General features: G+C 46.8%; 1 protein-coding gene across 1 annotated transcript in view; it reads right to left on the minus strand.

The window, feature by feature from the left end:
* Positions 1–22,911, minus strand: part of LOC138280199 (tol-Pal system protein TolA-like) — a 689,969-nt gene that overhangs the window by 636,845 nt on the left and 30,213 nt on the right. Inside the window, exons 4-5 of the mRNA XM_069219461.1 lie at positions 12,904–12,925; positions 10,904–10,996 (exon numbers count right to left, since the gene is read on the minus strand). Of these exons, the coding sequence (XP_069075562.1) occupies positions 10,904–10,996; positions 12,904–12,925 (115 nt within the window). The remainder of the gene's footprint in view (positions 1–10,903; positions 10,997–12,903; positions 12,926–22,911) is intronic.

Below are 22,911 nucleotides of genomic sequence, written 5' to 3' on the forward strand. Positions count from 1 at the left end.
CAGGAGATTTTTCCCAAAAGCCACTGTATAATAACTGTATGCAGTATTTGTTTTTCATCCATAGGATAACATTGCCGCTCCTCAAAAAGGCACCAAGTGTCGACTTTTAAAACCTGAAAGTATTTCTCTTGAAAAACTTACTTACCTGATCATATGGATTCTGGTGCCAAAGATACGTGTTATTTTTGTAAATCGGTGTGGATCTCCGCTGCTCGTCCACACTACCTCCTAAAGAAGCACATTTGGATTGCTTGAGTAAGCCCCTGTCCACTAGTAAGTGAGCCCCTGGACACTCTGCACAGTATCTCATGTTGATATACCTTGTAAAGAGCCAGCTTACTATGAGAAGACCCAGGGGAGGAACCAGATCAGAAATGTCTTCTCCAGGCAGCAAGCTTATTGCCTCTTGCAGTCAGTACTATAATTCTTGAAAGTCATCCATGTGACATTTCTTATCAACATGACCAAGAGATAAAGATACAACCCCCCCAGCCTCCAGAAAAGGACATGATATGATGTACATAAAAGGTTAGATTACTTATGCCCTCTGGCAGTGCCCAGTGCTAGAACCGCAGCACTTGCTCTGGAACTGGACTATGGATTTCCTAGTAGGTTAAAGTATAAAAGCCTTTTACCCTGACAGGTTTGCACTAGGCATCCATATGCTGAGTGTAGGAAGTTAGCTCTGTATGCACTATTTCAAAGTAAGGAATAGTATGCACAGAGTCCAAGGGTTCCCCTTAGAGGTAAGATAGTGGCAAAAAGAGATAATACTAATGCACTATTTTGTGGTAGTGTGGTCGAGCAGTAGGCTTATCAAAGGAGTAGTGTTAAGCATTTGTTGTACATACACACAGGCAATTAATGAGGAACACACACTCAGAGACAATTCCAGGCCAATAGGTTTTTGTATAGAAAAAAAATTTTTCTTAGTTTATTTTAAGAACCACAGGTTCAAATTCTACATGTAATATCTCATTTGAAAGGTATTGCAGGTAAGTACTTTAGGAACTTTGAATAATCACAATAGCATATATACTTTTTACATAAAACATATACAGCTATTTCAAAAGTGGACACAGTGCAATTTTCACAGTTCCTGGGGGAGGTAAAGTAATGAAAATGTCACTTACCCAGTGTACATCTGTTCGTGGCATCAGTCGCTGTAGATTCGCATGTTTTGCATAGCTCGCCATCTGGTGTTGGGTCGGAGTGTTACAAGTTGTTTTTCTTCGAAGAAGTCTTTCGAGTCACGGGACCGAGTGACTCCTCCTTTTGTCTCCATTGCGCATGGGCGTCGACTCCATCTTCGATTGTTTTTCCCCGCAGAGAGTGAGGTAGGAGTTGTATTGTAGTAATAGTGGCCATGCAATGGAGTGACTAAGTATGTACCTATTTAAGGTTAAAATAATATATATACAAATAGTTGAAGGTACCTTCCGAACTGCTACAGGCTCCCGGGGAGGCGGGTGTGCACATGCGAATCTACAGCGACTGATGCCACGAACAGATGTACACTGGGTAAGTGACATTTTCAGTTCGATGGCATCTGTCGCTGTAGATACGCATGTTTTGCATAGACTAGTAAGCAGTTATCTCCCCAAAGCGGTGGCGCAGCCTGTAGGAGTGGGAGTAGTCTGAAACAATGTTCTTAATACGGCTTGACCTACTGTGGCTTGTTGTGCGGATAACACGTCTACACAGTAGTGCTTGGTGAATGTGTGAGGCGTAGACCATGTGGCTGCCTTACATATTTCTTGCATTGGGATGTTTCCTAGAAAGGCCATGGTAACACCTTTCTTTCTGGTTGTGTGCCCTTGGTGTAATGGGCAGTTGTCGTTTAGCTTTAAGGTAGCAGATTTGGATGCATTTAACTATCCATCTGGCTATACCTTGTTTTGATATTGGGTTTCCTGCATGAGGTTTTTGGAATGCAATAAATAGCTGTTTAGTTTTCCTGATGCTCTTTGTTCTGTCAATGTAATACATTAATGCTCTTTTGACATCTAAAGTATGTAGTGCCCTCTCAGCTACGGAATCTGGCTGTGGGAAGAACACTGGAAGTTCCACTGTTTGATTTAGATGGAACGGTGAAATAACTTTTGGTAGAAATTTAGGAGTAGTCCTTAGGACGACCTTATTTTTGTGTAGTTGTATAAAAGGTTCTTGTATTGTAAACGCCTGAATCTCGCTTACTCTTCTTAGAGAGGTAATGGCGATGAGAAATGCAACCTTCCATGTTAGGAACTGTATTTCGCAGGAGTGCATGGGTTCAAAAGGTGGACCCATAAGTCTAGTTAAGACAACATTTAGGTTCCATGAAGGAACAGGTGGTGTTCTTGGTGGAATAATTCTTTTAAGGCCCTCCATGAATGCTTTAATGACTGGTATCCTATATAGGGAAGTTGAATAGGTAGGCTGCAGGTATGCAGATATTGCTGCAAGGTGTATTTTAATGGAAGAGAAAGCTAGGTTAGATTTTTGTAAGTGAAGCAAGTAACCCACTACATGTTTTGGGGTTGCGTGTAATGGTTGGATTTGATTAATATGGCAGTAGCAAACAAACCTCTTCCATTTACTGGCATAGCAGTGCCTGGTGGATGGCCTTCTGGCTTGCTTTATGACCTCCATACATTCTTGGGTAAGTTGTAAGTGTCCGAATTCTAGGATTTCAGGAGCCAGATTGCTAGATTCAGCGATGCTGGATCTGGGTGTCTGATCGTTTGGTTGTGTTGTGTTAACAGATCCGGCCTGTTGGGCAGTTTGATGTGGGGTACTACTGATAGGTCTAGCAGCGTTGTGTACCAGGGTTGCCTTGCCCAAGTTGGTGCTATTAATATGAGTTTGAGTTTGTTTTGACTGAGTTTGTTTACCAGATAAGGAAGGAGAGGGAGAGGAGGAAAAGCGTAGGCAAATATCCCTGACCAGTTGATCCATAGGGCATTGCCGTGGGACTGCCTGTGTGGGTATCTGGATGCGAAGTTTTGGCATTTTGCGTTCTCTTTTGTCGCAAACAAGTCTATTTGAGGTGTTCCCCAGAGCGTGAAGTAAGTGTTCAGAATTTGGGGGTGAATTTCCCATTCGTGGACCTGTTGGTGATCTCGAGAGAGATTGTCTGCGAGTTGATTCTGAATTCCTGGGATAAATTGTGCTATTAGGCGAATTTGGTTGTGAATTGCCCAACGCCATATCTTTTGTGCCAGCAGGCTCAATTGCGTTGAGTGCGTCCCCCCTTGTTTGTTTAGATAATACATTGTTGTCATGTTGTCTGTTTTGACGAGAATGTATTTGTGAACTATTATTGGTTGAAAAGCCTTTAGTGCTTGAAAAACTGCTAGCAGTTCTAGGTGATTTATATGCAGTTTTGTTTGATGTACGTTCCATTGTCCTTGTATGCTGTGTTGATCGAGGTGTGCTCCCCACCCTGTCATGGAAGCATCTGTTGTTATTACGTATTGTGGCACTGGGTCTTGGAAAGGCCGCCCTTTGTTTACATTTATATTGTTCCACCATAGAAGCGAGAGGTAAGTTTGGCGGTCTATTAAACACCAGATCTGTAAGGTGACCCTGTGCTTGCGACCACTGTGATGCTAGGCACTGTTGTAAGGGCCTCATGTGCAGTCTTGCGTTTGGGACAATGGCTATGCATGAAGACATCATGCCTAGGAGTTGTAATATCATCTTTGCTTGTATTTTTTGTGTTGGATACATGCGTTGTATGATGTTGTTGACATTTTGAATTCTTTGTGGACTTGGAGTGGCTACTCCTATTGTTGTGTTTATTATGGCTCCTAGGTATTGTTGTACCTTGCGCGGCAGAATGTTGGATTTTGCAAAGTTGACTGTGAACCCTAGTTTGTAGAGGGTTTGTATGATTTGTGTGGTGTGAGCACGTTATTAACGAATGGGTCTTGATTAGCCACTCGTCTAGATACGGGAATACATGTATTTACTGCCTTCTGATGTGTGCAGCGACTACTGCTAGACATTTGGTAAAGACTCTTGGTGCGGTTGTTAAACCGAAAGGCAGTACCTTGAATTGGTAGTGTATTCCTTTGAATACAAACCTTAGGTATTTCCTGTGCGATGGATGTATTGGTATATGGAAATACGCGTCTTTGAGGTCTAATGTTGTCATGTAGTCGTGTAGTTTCAGCAATGGTAACAATTCTTGTAGTGTGACCATGTGAAAGTGGTCTGATTTGATGTATGTGTTTAGTATTCTTAGGTCTAGGATTGGTCTTAGCGTTTTGTCCTTCTTTGGTATTAAGAAGTACAGTGAATAAACTCCTGTGTTTATTTGTGTGTTTGGTACTAACTCGATTGCGTTCTTTTGCAATAGTGCTTGAACTTCTATCTCCAGGAGCTCGGAATGATGTTTTGATAAATTTTGTGCTCTTGGTGGTATGTTTGGAGGGAATTGTAGAAATTCTATGCAATAACCATTTTGGATAATTGCTAGAACCCAAGTGTCTGTAGTGATTTCCTCCCATGCTTTGTAATAATGACCTATTCTTCCCCCCACTGGTGTTGTGTGGAGGGGGTGAGTGACATGTGAGTCACTGCTTAGTTGTAGGGGTTTTGGGGCTTTGAAATTTTCCCCTATTCCTAGGGAATTGCCCTCCTCTATATTGGCCCCGAAAGCCTCCCCTGTACTGTCCCTGGTAACTGGATGGTGTTGCCTGTGAGGTGCTGGCTTGTGTGGCCTGACCCCGAAACCCCCCTCTAAAGGGTGTTTTGCGGAAGGTGCTGTAATTTCCTCTGCTCAGCGGGGAGTAGAGTGCGCCCATGGCTTTAGCAGTGTCCGTGTCCTTTTTAAGTTTCTCAATCGCCGTGTCCACTTCTGGACCGAACAGTTCTTTTTCGTTGAATGGCATATTGAGAACTGCCTGCTGAATCTCTGGTTTAAACCCAGACGTTCGTAGCCATGCATGCCTTCTGATGGTCACAGATGTATTTATTGTTCTTGCAGCTGTGTCTGCTGCGTCCATGGAGGAGCGTATCTGGTTGTTTGAAATGTTCTGTCCTTCCTCAACCACTTGCTTTGCCCTCTTTTGTAGGTCTTTGGGTAGATGTTCAATGAGATGTTGCATCTCATCCCAATGGGCTCTGTCATAGCGCGCAAGTAGTGCCTGTGAGTTAGCGATGCGCCACTGGTTTGCAGCTTGTGCTGCGACTCTTTCCAGCTGCATCGAACTTGCGGCTTTCCTTATCTGGGGGTGGTGCATCCCCAGATGTGTGGGAGTTGGCCCTTTTCCTAGCTGCTCCTACAACGACAGAATCTGGTGGCAGCTGTGAAGTTATGAAAGTAGGGTCTGTAGGAGGCGCTTTATACTTTTTTTCCACCCTTGGTGTGATTGCCCTACTTTTGACCGGCTCCTTAAAGATGTCTTTTGCATGCCGAAGCATACCAGGGAGCATAGGCAGGCTTTGGTAGGAGCTGTGGGTGGCGGAGAGGGTGTTGAATAGAAAGTCATCCTCGACTTGTTCTGAGTGGAGGCTTACATTGTGGAATTGTGCTGCTCTAGCCACCACCTGAGAATATGCAGTACTGTCTTCTGGTGGTGATGGCTTTGTAGGGTATGCCTCCGGACTGTTATCTGACACAGGGGCGTCGTATAAGTCCCATGCGTCCTGATCCTGGTCACCTTGGCTCATGGTGGTGTGAGCCGGGGAATGTGATGGAGTTTGTGCTGGTGAGACGTGAATTAGAGGTGGAGGAGAGGGTGGCGGAGTAACCCTTTTCACCATTTTTGTTTGTGGTGTTTGGTCAGTTTGAAATTCCAGTCTTCTCTTTCTCCTAATAGGGGGAAGGGTGCTTATCTTTCCTGTCCCCTGCTGTATAAAAATACGTTTCTGCGTATGGTCTACATCGGTGGATTGCAGGTCTTCCTCAAACCTATGCTTTCGCATTTGGGAGGTGATTGATTGCTCTTCTGTATAAGAGCCTGAAACTGGGTCGGTTGCAGGTTGTTTTGGCACCAAAATCCTGTCTGCATCTTTTTTCGGCTCCGAGGTGACTTTTTTCTTTTTCGGCGTCGATCTTCATCAGTGGCGCGGTCTACACCGCTATCTCGGTGTCGATGTATGTCTCCAGCACTTTCTCGGTCACGAGAAGGCTGCGTGCCGGTGTCTCGACCGGAGTCGGACGGTCTCGGCACTGTTTGGGCCTTTTTCGGTGCCGACGGTCGGTCACCGAATTTATGGGTGGAGCCATGGCCTGGTGGCAGTGGCGTCCCCTGGGCCTTGACAATCTTCTTATGAGTGATTTTCGACGTCTTACTCACGGTTCGTGGATCGTCGAATTCCTCGGAGTCCGATTCGTGTATCGAAAAGGTTTCTTCCTCTTCCTGTACCTCGAACTCTCGGTGGGCTGTCGGCGTGGACGCCATTTGGAGTCTTCTGGCTCGACGGTCTTGGAGTGTTTTTCGGGACCGGAACGCACGACAGGCCTCGCAAGTGTCTTCACTGTGCTCAGGTGACAGGCACAGGTTACAGACCAAGTGTTGGTCTGTATAGGGGTATTTTTTGTGGCATTTGGGACAGAAACGGAACGGGGTCCGTTCCATCAGCGTTCTTCTACACGCGGTCGGGCCGAGCAGGCCCCGACGGGTGATCGAAAACTACCCCAAAGGGCTCCGGAACTCTTCGATCCGGTGTGGACTCCAACTACGCCGATCCCGAACGCAACAATACCGACGAAAATCTTCCGAAATTTAGCTGTTTTTCCGTTCCGAAACTCGGAGCGACAGGAACACGTCCGAACCCGATGGCGGAAAAAAAAAACAATCGAAGATGGAGTCGACGCCCATGCGCAATGGAGACAAAAGGAGGAGTCACTCGGTCCCGTGACTCGAAAGACTTCTTCGAAGAAAAACAACTTGTAACACTCCGACCCAACACCAGATGGCGAGCTATGCAAAACATGCGTATCTACAGCGACAGATGCCATCGAACTGTTAGTTCTTGCAGGTAAGTAAACCACCTACGGGGTTCAAATTGGGGTCCAAGGTAGACCACCGTTGGGGGTTCAGAGCAACCCCAAAGTCACCACACCAGCAGCTCAGGGCCGGTCAGGTGCCGAGTTCAAAGTGGTGCCCAAAACACATAGGCTTCAATGGAGGTAAGGGGGTGCCCCGGTTCCAGTCTGCCAGGAGGTAAGTACCCGCGTCTTTAGAGGGCAGACCAGGGGGGTTTTGTAGGGCACCGGGGGGGACACAAGTCCACACAGAAAGTACACCCTCAGCAGCGCGGGGGCGGCCTGGTACAGTGTGCGAACAAGCGTCGGGTTCTCAATAGAATTCAATGGGAGACCAAGGGGTCTCTTCAGCGGTGCAGGCAGGCAAGTGGGGGGCTCCTCGGGGTAGCCACCACCTGGACAAAGGAGAGGGCCTCCTGGGGGTCACTCCTGCACTGGAGTTCCGATCCTTCAGGTGCTGGGGGCTGTGGGTCTTTTCCAGCCGTCGGGATTTTAGAGTCAGGCAGTCGCGGTAAGGGGGAAGCCTCGGGATTCCCTCTGCAGGCGTCGCTGTGGGGGCTCAGAGGGGGACAACTTTGGTTACTCACAGTCTTGGAGTCGCCTGGGGGTCCTCCCTGTAGCGTTGTTTCTTCACCAGTCGAGTCGGGGTCGCCGGGTGCAGTGTTGCAAGTCTCACGCTTCTTGCGGGGATTGCAGGGGTCTTTAAATCTGCTCCTCTGGAAACAAAGTTGCAGTCTTTGTTGAACAGGGTCGCTGTCCTCTGGAGTTTCTTGGTCTTTTGGAAGCAGGGCAGTCCTCTGAGGATTCAGAGGTCGCTGGTCCTTGGGAAAGCGTCGCTGGAGCAGTTTTCTTCTGAAGGAGGGAGACAGGCCGGTAGGGCTTGGGCCAAAGCAGTTGGTGTCTTCTTCTCTGCAGGGGTTTTTCAGCTCAGCAGTCCTCTTCTTCGTAAGTTGCAGGAATCTGGTTTCCTAGGTTCTGGGGAGCCCCTAAATACTGAATTTAGGGGTGTGTTTAGGTCTGGGAGGGCAGTAGCCAATGGCTACTGTCCTTGAGGGTGGCTACACCCTCTTTGTGCCTCCTCCCTGAGGGGAGGGGGGCACATCCCTATTCCTATTGGGGGAATCCTCTTTCTACAAGATGGAGGATTCCTAAAAGTCAGTCACCTCAGCTCAGGACACCTTAGGGGCTGTCCTGACTGGCCAGTGACTCCTCCTTGTTTTTCTCATTATCTCTCCTGGACTTGCCGCCAAAAGTGGGGGCTGTGTCCAGGGGGCAGGCATCTCCACTAGCTGGAGTGCCCTGGGGCATTGTAACACGAAGCATGAGCCTTTGAAGCTCACTGCTAGGTGTTACAGTTCCTGCAGGGGGAGGTGTGAAGCACCTCCACCCAGAGCAGGCTTTGTTTCTGTCCTCAGAGAGCACAAAGGCTCTCACCGCATGAGGTCAGACACTCGTCTCTCAGCAGCAGGCTGGCACAGACCAGTCAGTCCTGCACTGAACAATTGGGTAAAATACAGGGGGTATCTCTAAGATGCCCTCTGTGTGCATTTTTTAATAAATCCAACACTGGCATCAGTGTGGGTTTATTAGTCTGAGAAGTTTGATACTAAACTTCCCAGTATTCAGTGTAGCCGTTATGGAGCTGTGGAGTTCGTTTTTGACAGACTCCCAGACCATATACTCTTATGGCTACCCTGCACTTACAATGTCTAAGGTTTTGCTTAGACACTGTAGGGGCATAGTGCTCATCCACATATGCCCTCACCTGTGGTATAGTGCACCCTGCCTTAGGGCTGTAAGGCCTGCTAGAGGGGTGACTTACCCATGCCACAGGCAGTGTGAGGTTGGCATGGCACCCTGAGGGGAGTGCCATGTCGACTTAGTCTTTTTCTCCCCACCAGCACACACAAGCTGGCAAGCAGTGTGTCTGTGCTGAGTGAAGGGTCCCTAGGGTGGCATAAGTCATGCTGCAGCCCTTAGAGACCTTCCCTGGCATCAGGGCCCTTGGTACCAGGGGTACCAGTTACAAGGGACTTACCTGGGTGCCAGGGTTGTGCCAATTGTGGAGACAATGGTACATTTTAGGTGAAAGAACACTGGTGCTGGGGCCTGGTTAGCAGGGTCCCAGCACACTTCTCAGTCAAGTCAGCATCAGTATCAGGCAAAAAGTGGGGGGTAACTGCAACAAGGAGCCATTTCTTTACACTGAGCTTCCAGACCAGTTCTATGTGCTGGTCCAACCTCTATTTTGAGGTTGGAATAATTCAATAGGGCAAACCTTCAGTTGGTGAAGTTAGAGCGGAGGAAAATAGTTTAAATCACAAAAAGGTGACAAACGTAATAGGCCCAAACAATGACCACACACCCAAATGATGACACTACTGCAGTTCTAAGCCCTCAAGAGTAAGCGTTAAGTCAACTGATCAGGACACAGTACACTGTTGTTAAACAACCATGTAAGGAATTAACTGATTTCTCTCTTCAAATTGAGCCAGTACCCGTAATGGCTTACCATGTGGTCAGTTAAGGTTTTCTTCCAACTGGCCATAGTCCATTTTTTTGTGTTGTGGGGTCAACCACAAGAAGTGGGCATTAGCAGCCCCCAAAAGCTTCACTTGTTCTTAATAAAATTATTTCGCTATTGAGACTGCAGCCAAACACACCAGAGCACATGCCAGAAATGTGAAGATCTAAAACCTCACAGCAATTGTTTAGATGGAAAAGGTTGATACTAGCAGTGTAAGGGCAGAGGTGGGCAGAGAACAGTGCAGGCTCACCACCTCAACCCAGATAATACACATAAATTCTTGGCTTCTCGTGGCGTGCTTGAGATGGGGGATCTGGAGTCCATATAGGTTCAAGCATTAACAGAGCCTTGTAGAAAGCTTCCTCGCATCATGTTAGCTCCTCTTGGCAGGTGCAGTTCAGCTCCTCAAGCAGACAGTTGTACTTTGTCCACCCGCCAACACCCCCAACTCCCCCACCCACTAGCAATATTTTATGCAGCATACTAAATGTGGGAAGAGTATGGAGTGAAAGTAACAACCAGGTAGATGTTCCAATACAGCCAATATGCTTGCTCTGCACTGGTGAATATAGTACTTCAGCCCCTACCCACCTCCACCCCCATACACCACATACAGTTAACGGTCAGCGGGCAGATATCTTCTATGGGTAAAAATGAAAAGGCAGGAGGCTGCCTTTTTAAAATGTTGAACCACTGCATCAGTCTTGGATAATCACATCTTACAGTTGCTGTCCCGTACATGGAGTAGGCCAGGTAGAACTGGTCAAGGTGTATTCTAAGTCAAACACAGCGCAGCACTGGTCACCCTTGCCTTGTTGGCCTGCAACAGCATATGGGGATGAGGGGTTGCAAATGAAGAGATGGAATCCAAACTCCAAAAGAAGAGGGATAGGAGCTGTTCCACCCCCCCTCACAATCTAGTGAGTGAAGCACACATACCCACCTACCCCACCACCCTACCACCCTACAAAAAAAAAAAAAACACAGATGTTAAGAGATCCCAGATATGGGGACTAGGAGAACATTTAACCAAGGAGGGCCTAAAGAGTAGAGGTAAAAGACTCATGACAGGGATCATTAATCTGCTGCCAGCATCCCACTTACCACGAAAGCCTGGGTTCAGAGGGCAACAGATATTGTGTACCCTCTTGTTACACTGCATGTCTGATGCTGAACTATACAGAAAATAATGTACCACTACCACTGTCCTTGTACAATTGTCGAGTTTGTTACAGAATAAACTCAGGACTATTCAAGGAAGCAAGCACAGCTTTAACCGGGTTCCAAGCTTCCAACATCTGTTCTAACATAAGTATTACATTTTAACTCCAACTTTATAAACAAGGTACTTTTTGAAAAATTGACTGCCCTATATAGGACAAATGGATACAACATACCTACAAGAGGCTCTCTGTCTTTTTCCTCTACATAATCTGTAAGACAGTTTACTTTCTGTATTATCCTTTCAAGCTCCTCCACCTTAAATCCACCTGTGAAAGGTAAAAGGTTGAAAAGTTTAAACACTAGTGGTGGAAGCATGAACAAGTCAACAAAACTAAACAATTCAGAGTTTTGCAATTCCTTCACATCTGAAGCAGATATGTGCTGTGGTAGTCCAAAGAAGGTTAACGATAAATGTTGATGCATCATTTATCAAGGTGTAGAAAAGATACATTACATTTGGATACACAAAGAACCATATGTACCTAACACAAGTTTAATTCCAGGAGTAGGCAGTCTGGATCTGCAACTACGTACAACCGGTACAACACTTAACTAACCAAATGCCAAAACAAAAAGTCACAAGTATTTTAGGTAGCATATTAACACATTTGTACATAATCATATACACTGTTCATTGAATTCTCATAGAAAAATGGCAACCAGTGAACAACAGATAATGTAGGAAGCATTGAAATTAGGGTGCGTTCTCCAGCCACTTCAGTGTCCTGGTCATCACATTCATGAAGGCGATTATATGCATGATGTTTCAGATACCAGTTGGTGAACAGAAGGGGTAATGTCCAAAGTCAGTACCTTAGAAAGTCACCAACACCCAACATGGGCGTAAGTAGTGTAGATAAGAACATTTAAGGTTTACAAAGCAACACAAAGAATGCATTGTTTGCGGGTTCAAAAGGAGGCTTACTTGAGTATAGCAGCAGATATTATCCAGCACTGAAGGTGATGTTCTTGCAAAATATAAGATACATATTATATGCCTTTTTAGAATCGATCACAGTTTTTTACATGACAGATGAGTGAGTGATTGCTATGAGCAAACCTCAAAAACCTGCATCAGAAACCACATTTCACAGGATTCTCATTTCTCTAAATAAGAAGGCATTCTTAACCTATTTGCATTGGCATGCATAGGTAGACTAAACCTTTTGGACCAGGGTAGAAAGCTTGTTTGTAAGAGAAGCTAACAAGTTGCACACTACAATGACTGAGGACCATTTGAGTACAAACATGAAGGTCTCTCAGGAGGCCACGTATGGTTGGTGCACAGCAAATAAGCGAGACAAGTGAAACTGCTTTTGTTTATTCTAATGTATTTGTCTGGACTCCTGCCATATGTTAGCTCCTGCTGCATCCCTGAAAGTTTTGCTAGTTTCCAGGTGTTTCTAGACCCTGATCTCCACAAATGCAAGGCTCACTTGTCACCTATCACTGGAAAGAAAACAGAAAAACCACTAGGCTAGTCTATTTGACAAAATCCTGACATTACCTGGAGAACAGGTGTCAGCTTGTACAAATCTAGCCTCAAAATTAGTGGTTTCCAACACAGTTTAGAAAACTTATTACAAGATATAACACTGGAGAGACCTTTACAATTTTAGAGGCCAATCACGATTTGAGGCCATTCTTCCAATTACATTTGCACTTCCGTTTGACATGATTCCCCTTTTCTAGTTCAAGGAGATTTTTTTTTAAGTGAGATGAATGATCAAATACCAAAAATATATTTTTCCTATAACAGGCAATCAATACTGATTATTTAGCAAAGACATCCAAAGTTACTTACACAGAGGCAAGTATTAGCCCGAGATGCAAACATTCAAAGCTTACTAAAAAGTGGTCTTGGAAACCAAATTATAATCCCATTTGTTTCCACCCCTCAGAGACAACAAATCCAGTTTCCTTTTTGGGGCCTTAACTAGGAGGAAGTTAACAGGCTCATGGTACCCCTGAGAAATGCATACTATGTATCACTAATCAAAGCATGTAAGAATTTAAGTAAGAACATGAGAAAAATAAGACAGTTACAAAAAGAAATTCAAACAAGCATTGCAAAGGCAATATGTCAAGCACTGGCTGCTAGCTTTTTGACTTTGGCATTTGGCAAATCAATGTAAATAAAACAATTTTAAAAGGAAAACCGAAATGAGCTTACCATACATCATGGCTCTCTCTTTCTTTAGGTGTGAATAGACCAATAGTGTCCAAAAAGAAATAAGAAAAAAATACCATTAATTCATTTTATCTTCTTAGATATTGCACTTTCTGTAGCTGCCATGTTTGATGGAGTAATGCAACATAGACCAACTTTCTTCTAAAAAAAACACTTTAACTAAAGTCTTTCAATATCCTGTAAATAGCTGCAGTATATCTGGCTGCTCTACGTAAGAGAAAGTAAATTTTAACCTACCAGTAGAACTATCAGTTGACACTAGGGCATGAGGAGGACTGAGAAGACACTTCCATGGCAAAAGTGGATCTTCAGGTTACTAGTACCAGATTTGAAAAGATGGCTTCAGGTTTTGGGAAATTAATCTATGAAAAAATGCTGACTAAGCTATTTTAATTTACGAATTATCTAAGAACTATGGATTAGCATTTTCCATGTATGTGCATTGGCTACCGAAATCCAAAGAACTGGCCTAACTCATATTTCAAAATCATCATTAAATACATGCATTTTTTGAAAAAGTTCCCAGGAAATCAAAAGTTATTTGACCAAGTAAAACTGGAAAGAATGCAACCCATTTCATCACTATTGCACATTGAGGGAACTTGACACTTTTAGCCAAAGAAAAAGAAGAAAAAAAAATAAAATCACCCCATTGTTCAGGGTTGTGTCGTGCACTAGTTCACTCAAAATAAACTAAACTAGAGGCTGAGCAAAAATATGGAAACCAGGCCTCGGTAGGCTAGTTGAACGACTTTAACAAGGAGCAGCAGGGCTTGGAGTAATGAAGATTACCATTAATTAGATGAGGCATTACTTCATCATCTCTTTTTCTTGCCACAGCCCTTAACCTCACTGACGCAGCAAAAATAGAGGGTGCATGAAGTCTGAAAACTATACCAAAGCGCAATGCACTGGAGAAAATGTTCAATTACAAGTTGAACCTCACAAAGAGTAATAACAAGAATTTCAATCTCATCAGTCTTACTTCGAACACAGCAGTAGCACAAAAGATGGATACATCTGCACTAATTCCAGCTCCAAAGGAAGTGGTCAAGACAACAAACTTATAGTGAGACACAAAAAGGATGGGAAAAACTCATGTATTAGGTCAAAAGATGTCTGAAGTAGAAACCCCCTGCTCTCTTCCGAGGAGATGGCCACACCTGGCACACCCAGGAAAAGGAATACTTACTACAATGTAGGCCAGAGAACTGGTAAGAGGAGTCAATGTGCTGATGGTAGAAACCACAGACTTACAACCTAAAAGACCTTGTCCAAAAGAAATGAACAATTCACACTTAACAGTGACAGTCATCTGAGAAGGCCCTGCAGCACGTTAACTGCTGCCACATTACCTAAAGCACCTAAAGAATACTGCTCAAAACAACACAACAAGCTGTTCATACTGGTTAACCTGCACATTGTGGTGCTGCTTGCCAGTCCAACATCAAATTAAACATATAAAAACTCTGCTACAGGGCAGAGGTTGGCTAGTAAAAACTGAGGTAATCTAATTCTGAAGACTAAAAGTTACTCCATGATTTGGCTGTAGGGAAATGCGATTATCCAAGCTCCACTTTCACAGTCTCCGAGACAAGTTCACCCTGGAAGACAGAATGGTGGGCCTGGAGGGGATAGGCTCCAGGGTCGATCTCACTTGACCACTGACCAAATAAAGCAGTTTACAGAAACTGAAGTCTGGCAGTGACGATAGAGGCACTAAAATGGAAGCCCTCACATTCAAAGGAGAACATATTCATGCAGGACTTCACAAACAGTGCAACTGGACTGCACAGGTAGAACAGAGCTCTCACAGTAACAATATCTGTTTCATGGAAAAACTATGCCAACCAGAAACATGGGACTGTTGAGAACAATCGAAATTCCTGTTTCCTGTAAAGTCCATTTATAGGCATTTGTCAATTTAAAAAGCCCTTGGGGCTAGCATCAGAACACCGCCTAGAACATTATAGAAGAAAAAAAAAAAAATCAAAGACAGACCGAATTCTACAAATGGCTAGAAAAGGAAATGCTGCAACAGGAAAGGTCAGAAGTGTTCATCTTCCCCAACTTCAATACACTACTTGAGACCGCACAAAAGTCAATTATGGAAGTCAAAATAGTGTTGCAAGATATAAAGATAAAGCCCGCCACTGTTCCAGTCAAAGCTGCACCTCAAATTCTATGTGAAAGCCCAATTCCTCAGATCAGTAGAGGATACCATGAACTCACGAGGCAGATCTTTGGAAAGTTAAAGGCACCAAGGTATATTTTGCACTCTACATGCTCGGCTACAAGTTCTAGTTGGGCAGTGTAGGAAGCTGGCTCTGTACATACTATATCAAAGTGAGATAGTGAGCACAGAGTCCAGGGGTTCCCCAGAGGATGAACAGAGGCTAAAGTAGATAATATTAATGCTCTTTTTTGTGGTAGATTGGTCGAGCAGTTAGGCTTAAGAGGGCAGTGCAAAGTATTTGTTGTACACATACACAGACAATAGAAGAAGCACACACTCCATTAATTCCAGAACCAATGGTTTTTATACAGCAAAAATATATGTTTGTAATTTATTTTTAGAACCACAAGATTCAAGTTGCAGGTAAGTACTTCAATAGATTCGTATTTCACACATGTATCAACAGTACTTTGTTTGAAATTGATAAGTTAGACAGTTTTTGAAATATTGGCAATAATCTGTTTTAAAACTTAACAGTGCCATTTTCAGAAACAGTACCTTGGGGAAAGAAAGGTTAGATTGTTTTACAGTTAAGTAAAACACTTACAGTTCCAGTCTCCGGAAGTTAGGAAGTCCACAGGTCGGGGTTCTAGTTAACCCCAAACACCAACCACCAGCAACACGGGCTGGCCGGGTGCAGAGGTCAAAGTATAGGCAAAATTAACGTGGGCTCCTACGGAGACTGGGGACACTCGGTTTCAGATCTGCAGGCAGGTAGTACCCGCAACTTCGGAGGCAGACCTGGCAGGGGCCACAAGTAAGCACCAAAATATACACTCTCGGCTGCGCGGGGGCAGCCAGGTGCTGGGAGCAACAAGATGTCGGGTCTCCAATGATTTTCTATGAGGGGGGGCCTGGGGGGTCACTCAGAGGCTGCAGGTGAGGTGGAGGGGGTCGTCTCAGGGAAACCACATGGCGGACTGGGAAGAGGGCCACCTGCTGAACATTGCTGCACCGGAGATCGGGTTCTGAAGGGCCTGGGTGCTGCGGGTTCAGTGTGTCTTTAGTTGTCGGATATCTTCATCTGGAGCTTCGCAGTCAGGGGGTCCTCAGGATTCCCTCTGCAGGTGTTGGTGTGGAGAGGTCAACCAAGGGTGGGCACTTGCTCAGAATCGCCTGGGGATCCTCTCCAGGTAGTTGGACCACCCGGCCACGGGCCGTAGGCGTCGGGTGCAGAGTGATCAGGACTCACGCATTCAGAGTGAGGTTTGGGTCCTTAGTTGTTGATTCTTCCTGGACAGGGCAGCTGTCCACGCGAGTGCTTTGTCCTTTCGAGTGCAGGGCAGTCCTCTGGAGTTTGGCAGAGGTCACTGGTCCTGTTGGATGCGTCGCTGTTCTTTTGCAGGTTCTTTGAAGCAGGAGACAGGCTAGTAGGGCTGGGACCAATTCAGTTGTTGTCTTCCTTCTTCTCTGCTGGGGGTTTCAACTATGCAGTCCTTCTTGTGAGGTCGCCAGGAATCTGAGAACTTTGGTTCAGGGGAGCCCTTAAATCCTGGATTTAGGGGTGTTACAGGGGTCAGAGGGCAGTCGCCAATGGAGACTGTCTCAGAGGGTGGCTAGACCCATCTTGTGTCCACTCCCTTTGGGGAGGGAGACACAATCCTAACCCTGCTGGTCTCTGTTCTCCAACTCAAGATGGAGGATTCTGCAGGGAGGGGGTCACCTTAGCTCTGGACAGCTTAGGGGTGGTGTAAGGAAATGCCTCCTTGGCATGGTTACCCCCCGACTTTTTGCCTTTGCTGATGCTATGTTTTGATTTGAAAGTGTGCTGAGGCCTGCTAACCAGGCCCCAGCACCAGTGTTCTTTCCCTAACCTGTACTTTTGTTTTACACAATTGGCACACCCTGGCATCCAGGTAAGTCCCTTGTAACTGGTACCAAGGGCCCTGATGCCAGGGAAGGTCTCTAAGGGCTGCAGCATAGCTTATGCCACCCTGGGGACCCCTCACTCAGCACAGACACACTGCTTGCCAGCTTGTGTGTGCTGGTGAGGACAAAACGTTAAGTCGACATGGCACTCCCCTCAGGGTGCCATGCCAACCTCACACTGCCTATGCAGTATAGATAAGTCACCCCTCTAGCAGGCCTTACAGCCCTAAGGCAGGGTGCACTATACCATAGGTGAGGGCACCAGTGCATGAGCACTGTGCCCCTACAGTGTCCAAGCAAAACCTTAGACATTGTAAGTGCAGGGTAGCCATAAGAGTATATGGTCTGGGAGTCTGTCAAACACAAACTCCACAGCACCATAATGGCTACACTGAAAACTGGGAAGTTTGGTATCAAACTTCTCAGCACAATAAATGCACACTGATGCCAGTGTACATTTTATTGTGAAATACACCCCAGAGGGCACCTTAGAGGTGCCCCCTGAAACCTTAACCAACTACCTGTGTAGGCTGACTGGTTTTAGCAGCCTGCCACACTCGAGACATGTTGCTGGCCACATGGGGAAGAGTGCCTTTTTCACTCTGTGGCTAGTAACAAAGCCTGCACTGGGTGGAGATGCTATCACCTCCCCCTTGCAGGAGCTGTAACACCTGGCGGTGAGCCTCAAAGGCTCACCCCCTTTGTTCCAGCACCACAGGGCATTCCAGCTAGTGGAGTTGCCCGCCCCCTCCAGCCACGGCCCCACTTTTGGCGGCAAGGCCGGAGGAGATAATGAGAAAAACAAGGAGGAGTCACTGGCCAGTCAGGACAGCCCCTAGGGCAACCTGAGCTGAAGTGACTGACTTTTAGGAATCCTCCCTCTTGCAGATGGAGGATCCCCCCCAATAGGGATAGGAATGTGACCCCCTCCCATTGGGAGGAGGCACAAAGAGGGTGTAGCCACCCTCAGGGCTAGTAGCCATTGGCTACTGCCCTCCCTGACCTAAACACACCCCTAAAACTTGTATTTAGGGGCTCCCCTGAACCTAAGAATTGAGATTCCTGCAACTTACCGAAGAAGAGGACTGCCGAGCTGAAAAACCCCTGCAGAAGAAGAAAGAAGACACCAACTGCTTTGGCCCCAGTCCTACCGGCCTGTCTCCTGCCTTCAGAAGAAAACTGCTCCAGCGACGCTTTCCCTGGGACCAGCGACCTCTGAATCCTCAGAGGACTGCCCTGCTTCCAAGACACCAAGAAACTCCCGAGAACAGCGGCCCTGTTCAACAAAGACTGCAACTTTGTATCCAGAGGAGCAGATTTAAAGACCCCTGCAATCCCCGCAAGAAGCGTGAGACTTGCAACACTGCACCCGGCGACCCCGACTCGACTGGTGGAGAACCAACACCTCAGGGAGGACCCTCCGGCGACTCTGAGACTGTGAGTAACCAAAGTTGTCCCCCCTGAACCTCCACAGCGACGCCTGCAGGGGGAATCCCCAGGCTCCCCCTGACCGCGACTGCCGGACTCTAAAATCCCGACGGCTGGAAAAGACCCTGCACCCGCAGCCCCCAGCACCTGAAGGATCGGAACTCCAGTGCAAGAGTGACCCCCAGGAGGCCCTCTCCCTTGCCCAGGTGGTGGCTACCCCGAGGAGCCCCCCCCCCCCCCTTGCCTGCATCGCTGAAGAGACCCCTTGGTCTCTCATTGAAACCTATTGAAAACCCGACGCGTGTTTGCACACTGCACCCGGCCGCCCCAGTGCCGCTGAAGGTGTACTTTTTGTGTGAGCTTGTGTCCCCCCCGGTGCCCTACAAAACCCCCCTGGTCTCCCCCCGAAGACGCGGGTACTTACCTGCTGGCAGACTGGAACCGGGGCACCCCCTTCTCTCCATTGAAGCCTATGCATTTTGGGCACCACTTTGAACTCTGCACCTGACCGGCCCTGAGCTGCTGGTGTGGTAACTTTGGGGTTGCTCTGAACCCCCGACGGTGGGCTACCTTGGACCCCAATTTGAACCCCGTAGGTGGTTTGCTTACCTGCAAGAACTAACATTACTTTACCTCCCCCAGGAACTGTGAAAATTGCACTGTGTCCACTTTTAAAACAGCTAAATGTGTTATGTAAAAAGTATATATGCTATTGTGATTATTCAAAGTTCCTAAAGTACTTACCTGCAATACCTTTCAAATGAGATATTACATGTAGAATTTGAACCTGTGGTTCTTAAAATAAACTAAGAAAAGATATTTTTCTATAACAAAAACCTATTGGCCTGGAATTGTCTCCGAGTGTGTTCTCCTCATTTATTGCCTGTGTGTATGTACAACAAATGCTTAACACTACTCCTTTGATAAGCTACTGCTCGACCACACTACCACAAAATAGAGCATTGGTATTATCTCTTTTTGCCACTATCTTACCTCTAAGGGGAACCCTTGGACTCTGTGCATACTATTCCTTACTTTGAAATAGTGCATACAGAGCCAACTTCCTACAGGTGGTGTAGGAAGTTGGCTCTGTATGTGCTATTTCAAAGTAAGGAATAGCATGCACAGAGTCCAAGGGTTCCCCTTAGAGGTAAAATAGTGGTAAAAATAGATAATACTAATGCTCTATTTTGTGGTAGTGTGGTCGAGCAGTAGGCTTATCCAAGGAGTAGTGTTACGCATTTGTTGCACATACACAAGACAATAAATGAGGTACACACACTCAGAGACAAATCCAGCCAATAGGTTTTTATATAGAAAAATATCTTTTCTTAGTTTATTTTAAGAACCACAGGTTCAAATTCTACATGTAATATCTCATTCGAAAGGTATTGCAGGTAAGTACTTTAGGAACTTCAAATCATCAAAATTGCATGTATACTTTTCAAGTTATTGACAAATAGCTGTTTTAAAAGTGGACACTTAGTGCAATTTTCACAGCTCCTGGGGGAGGTAAGTTTTTGTTAGTTTTACCAGGTAAGTAGGACACTTACAGGGTTCAGTTCTTGGTCCAAGGTAGCCCACCGTTGGGGGTTCAGAGCAACCCCAAAGTCACCACACCAGCAGCTCAGGGCCGGTCAGGTGCAGAGTTCAAAGTGGTGCCCAAAACACATAGGCTAGAATGGAGAGAAGGGGGTGCCCCGGTTCCGGTCCACTTGCAGGTAAGTACCCGCGTCTTCGGAGGGCAGACCAGGGGGGTTTTGTAGGGCACCGGGGGGGACACAGGTCCACACAGAAATTTCACCCTCAGCAGCGCGGGGGCGGCCGGGTGCAGTGTAGGAACAGGCGTCGGGTTCGCAGTGTTAGTCTATGAGAGATCTCGGGATCTCTTCAGCGCTGCAGGCAGGCAAGGGGGGGATTCCTCGGGGAAACCTCCACTTGGGCAAGGGAGAGGGACTCCTGGGGGTCACTTCTCCAGTGAAAGTCCGGTCCTTCAGGTCCTGGGGGCTGCGGGTGCAGGGTCTCTCCCAGGCATCGGGACTTTAGGTTCAAAGAGTCGCGGTCAGGGGAAGCCTCGGGATTCCCTCTGCAGGCGGCGCTGTGGGGGCTCAGGGGGGACAGGTTTTGGTACTCACAGTATCAGAGTAGTCCTGGGGTCCCTCCTGAGGTGTTGGATCGCCACCAGCCGAGTCGGGGTCGCCGGGTGCAGTGTTGCAAGTCTCACGCTTCTTGCGGGGAGCTTGCAGGGTTCTTTAAAGCTGCTGGAAACAAAGTTGCCGCTTTTCTTGGAGCAGGTCCGCTGTCCTCGGGAGTTTCTTGTCTTTTCGAAGCAGGGGCAGTCCTCAGAGGATGTCGAGGTCGCTGGTCCCTTTGGAAGGCGTCACTGGAGCAGGATCTTTGGAAGGCAGGAGACAGGCCGGTGAGTTTCTGGAGCCAAGGCAGTTGTCGTCTTCTGGTCTTCCGCTGCAGGGGTTTTCAGCTGGGCAGTCCTTCTTCTTGTAGTTGCAGGAATCTAATTTTCTAGGGTTCAGGGTAGCCCTTAAATACTAAATTTAAGGGTGTGTTTAGGTCTGGGGGGTTAGTAGCCAATGGCTACTAGCCCTGAGGGTGGGTACACCCTCTTTGTGCCTCCTCCCAAGGGGAGGGGGTCACAATCCTAACCCTATTGGGGGAATCCTCCATCTGCAAGATGGAGGATTTCTAAAAGTTAGAGTCACCTCAGCTCAGGACACCTTAGGGGCTGTCCTGACTGGCCAGTGACTCCTCCTTGTTATTCTCATTATTTTCTCCGGCCTTGCCGCCAAAAGTGGGGCCTGGCCGGAGGGGGCGGGCAACTCCACTAGCTGGAGTGTCCTGCTGGGTTGGCACAAAGGAGGTGAGCCTTTGAGGCTCACCGCCAGGTGTGACAATTCCTGCCTGGGAGAGGTGTTAGCATCTCCACCCAGTGCAGGCTTTGTTACTGGCCTCAGAGTGACAAAGGCACTCTCCCCATGGGGCCAGCAACATGTCTCGGTTTGTGGCAGGCTGCTAAAACTAGTCAGCCTACACAGATAGTCGGTTAAGTTTCAGGGGGCACCTCTAAGGTGCCCTCTGTGGTGTATTTTACAATAAAATGTACACTGGCATCAGTGTGCATTTATTGTGCTGAGAAGTTTGATACCAAACTTCCCAGTTTTCAGTGTAACCATTATGGTGCTGTGGAGTTCGTGTTTGACAGACTCCCAGACCATATACTCTTATGGCTACCCTGCACTTACAATGTCTAAGGTTTTATTTAGACACTGTAGGGGTACCATGCTCATGCACTGGTACCCTCACCTATGGTATAGTGCACCCTGCCTTAGGGCTGTAAGGCCTGCTAGAGGGGTGTCTTACCTATACTGCATAGGCAGTGAGAGGCTGGCATGGCACCCTGAGGGGAGTGCCATGTCGACTTACTCGTTTTGTCCTCACTAGCACACACAAGCTGGCAAGCAGTGTGTCTGTGCTGAGTGAGAGGTCTCCAGGGTGGCATAAGACATGCTGCAGCCCTTAGAGACCTTCCTTGGCATCAGGGCCCTTGGTACTAGAAGTACCAGTTACAAGGGACTTATCTGGATGCCAGGGTCTGCCAATTGTGGATACAAAAGTACAGGTTAGGGAAAGAACACTGGTGCTGGGGCCTGGTTAGCAGGCCTCAGCACACTTTCAATTGTAAACATAGCATCAGCAAAGGCAAAAAGTCAGGGGGCGACCATGCCAAGGAGGCATTTCCTTACAGGTGGTCACTGTTTTCCCTAATTTTCCCACCGGAACTGTCGCCAAAAGTGGGGCTTTGACCCAGGGGCGAGCAACTGCCCTAGCTGGAGTGCCCTGGGGTACTGTAACATAAGGCTTAAGCCTTTGAGGCTCACCGCAGGGGGAGGTTGTGAAGCACCTCCACCCAGAACAGGCTTTGTTTCTGGCCACAGAGAGCACAAAGGCCCTCACCTCATGGGGTCAGAAACTTGTCTTGTTAGTGGCAGGTTGGCACAGACCAGTCAATCCTGCACTGAAGGATTGGGTAAAGTCCCACAGACTGTGGCACGGCACACACATCTCTAGATGAACGGTATTGCTAACTAAATACACAGAATACGGAGATGCTAATGGCATAGGGTGACAGTGTGAGTTTAAGATACAACTACGACTGTGCATAGAACATGCAAGGATTAAACCACCTTATTAGGCATAATCTTGAACGTCACAAGATGAACAGTGCAGGACAGTCACTTAGCACACTAGGGACGAGCCTTCACAAGGTAGTGCGAGTGTTGCAGACACTACGAGTCCTAGTCATATTGACGGCCTCCCTAATTAACGCTCCAAAGTTTAAGAAAGCAAGTTTGGGAGGTTGATCTTTAGCATTTAGAGCCTCAAATCTCTAGAATTCCTCCAGGATAGTCACAAAATGTCCTTTCTTAATTATTTGAAGACCC

Source organism: Pleurodeles waltl, chromosome 2_2 (assembly GCF_031143425.1).
Source record: "Pleurodeles waltl isolate 20211129_DDA chromosome 2_2, aPleWal1.hap1.20221129, whole genome shotgun sequence".
NCBI lineage: Eukaryota > Metazoa > Chordata > Amphibia > Caudata > Salamandridae > Pleurodeles > Pleurodeles waltl.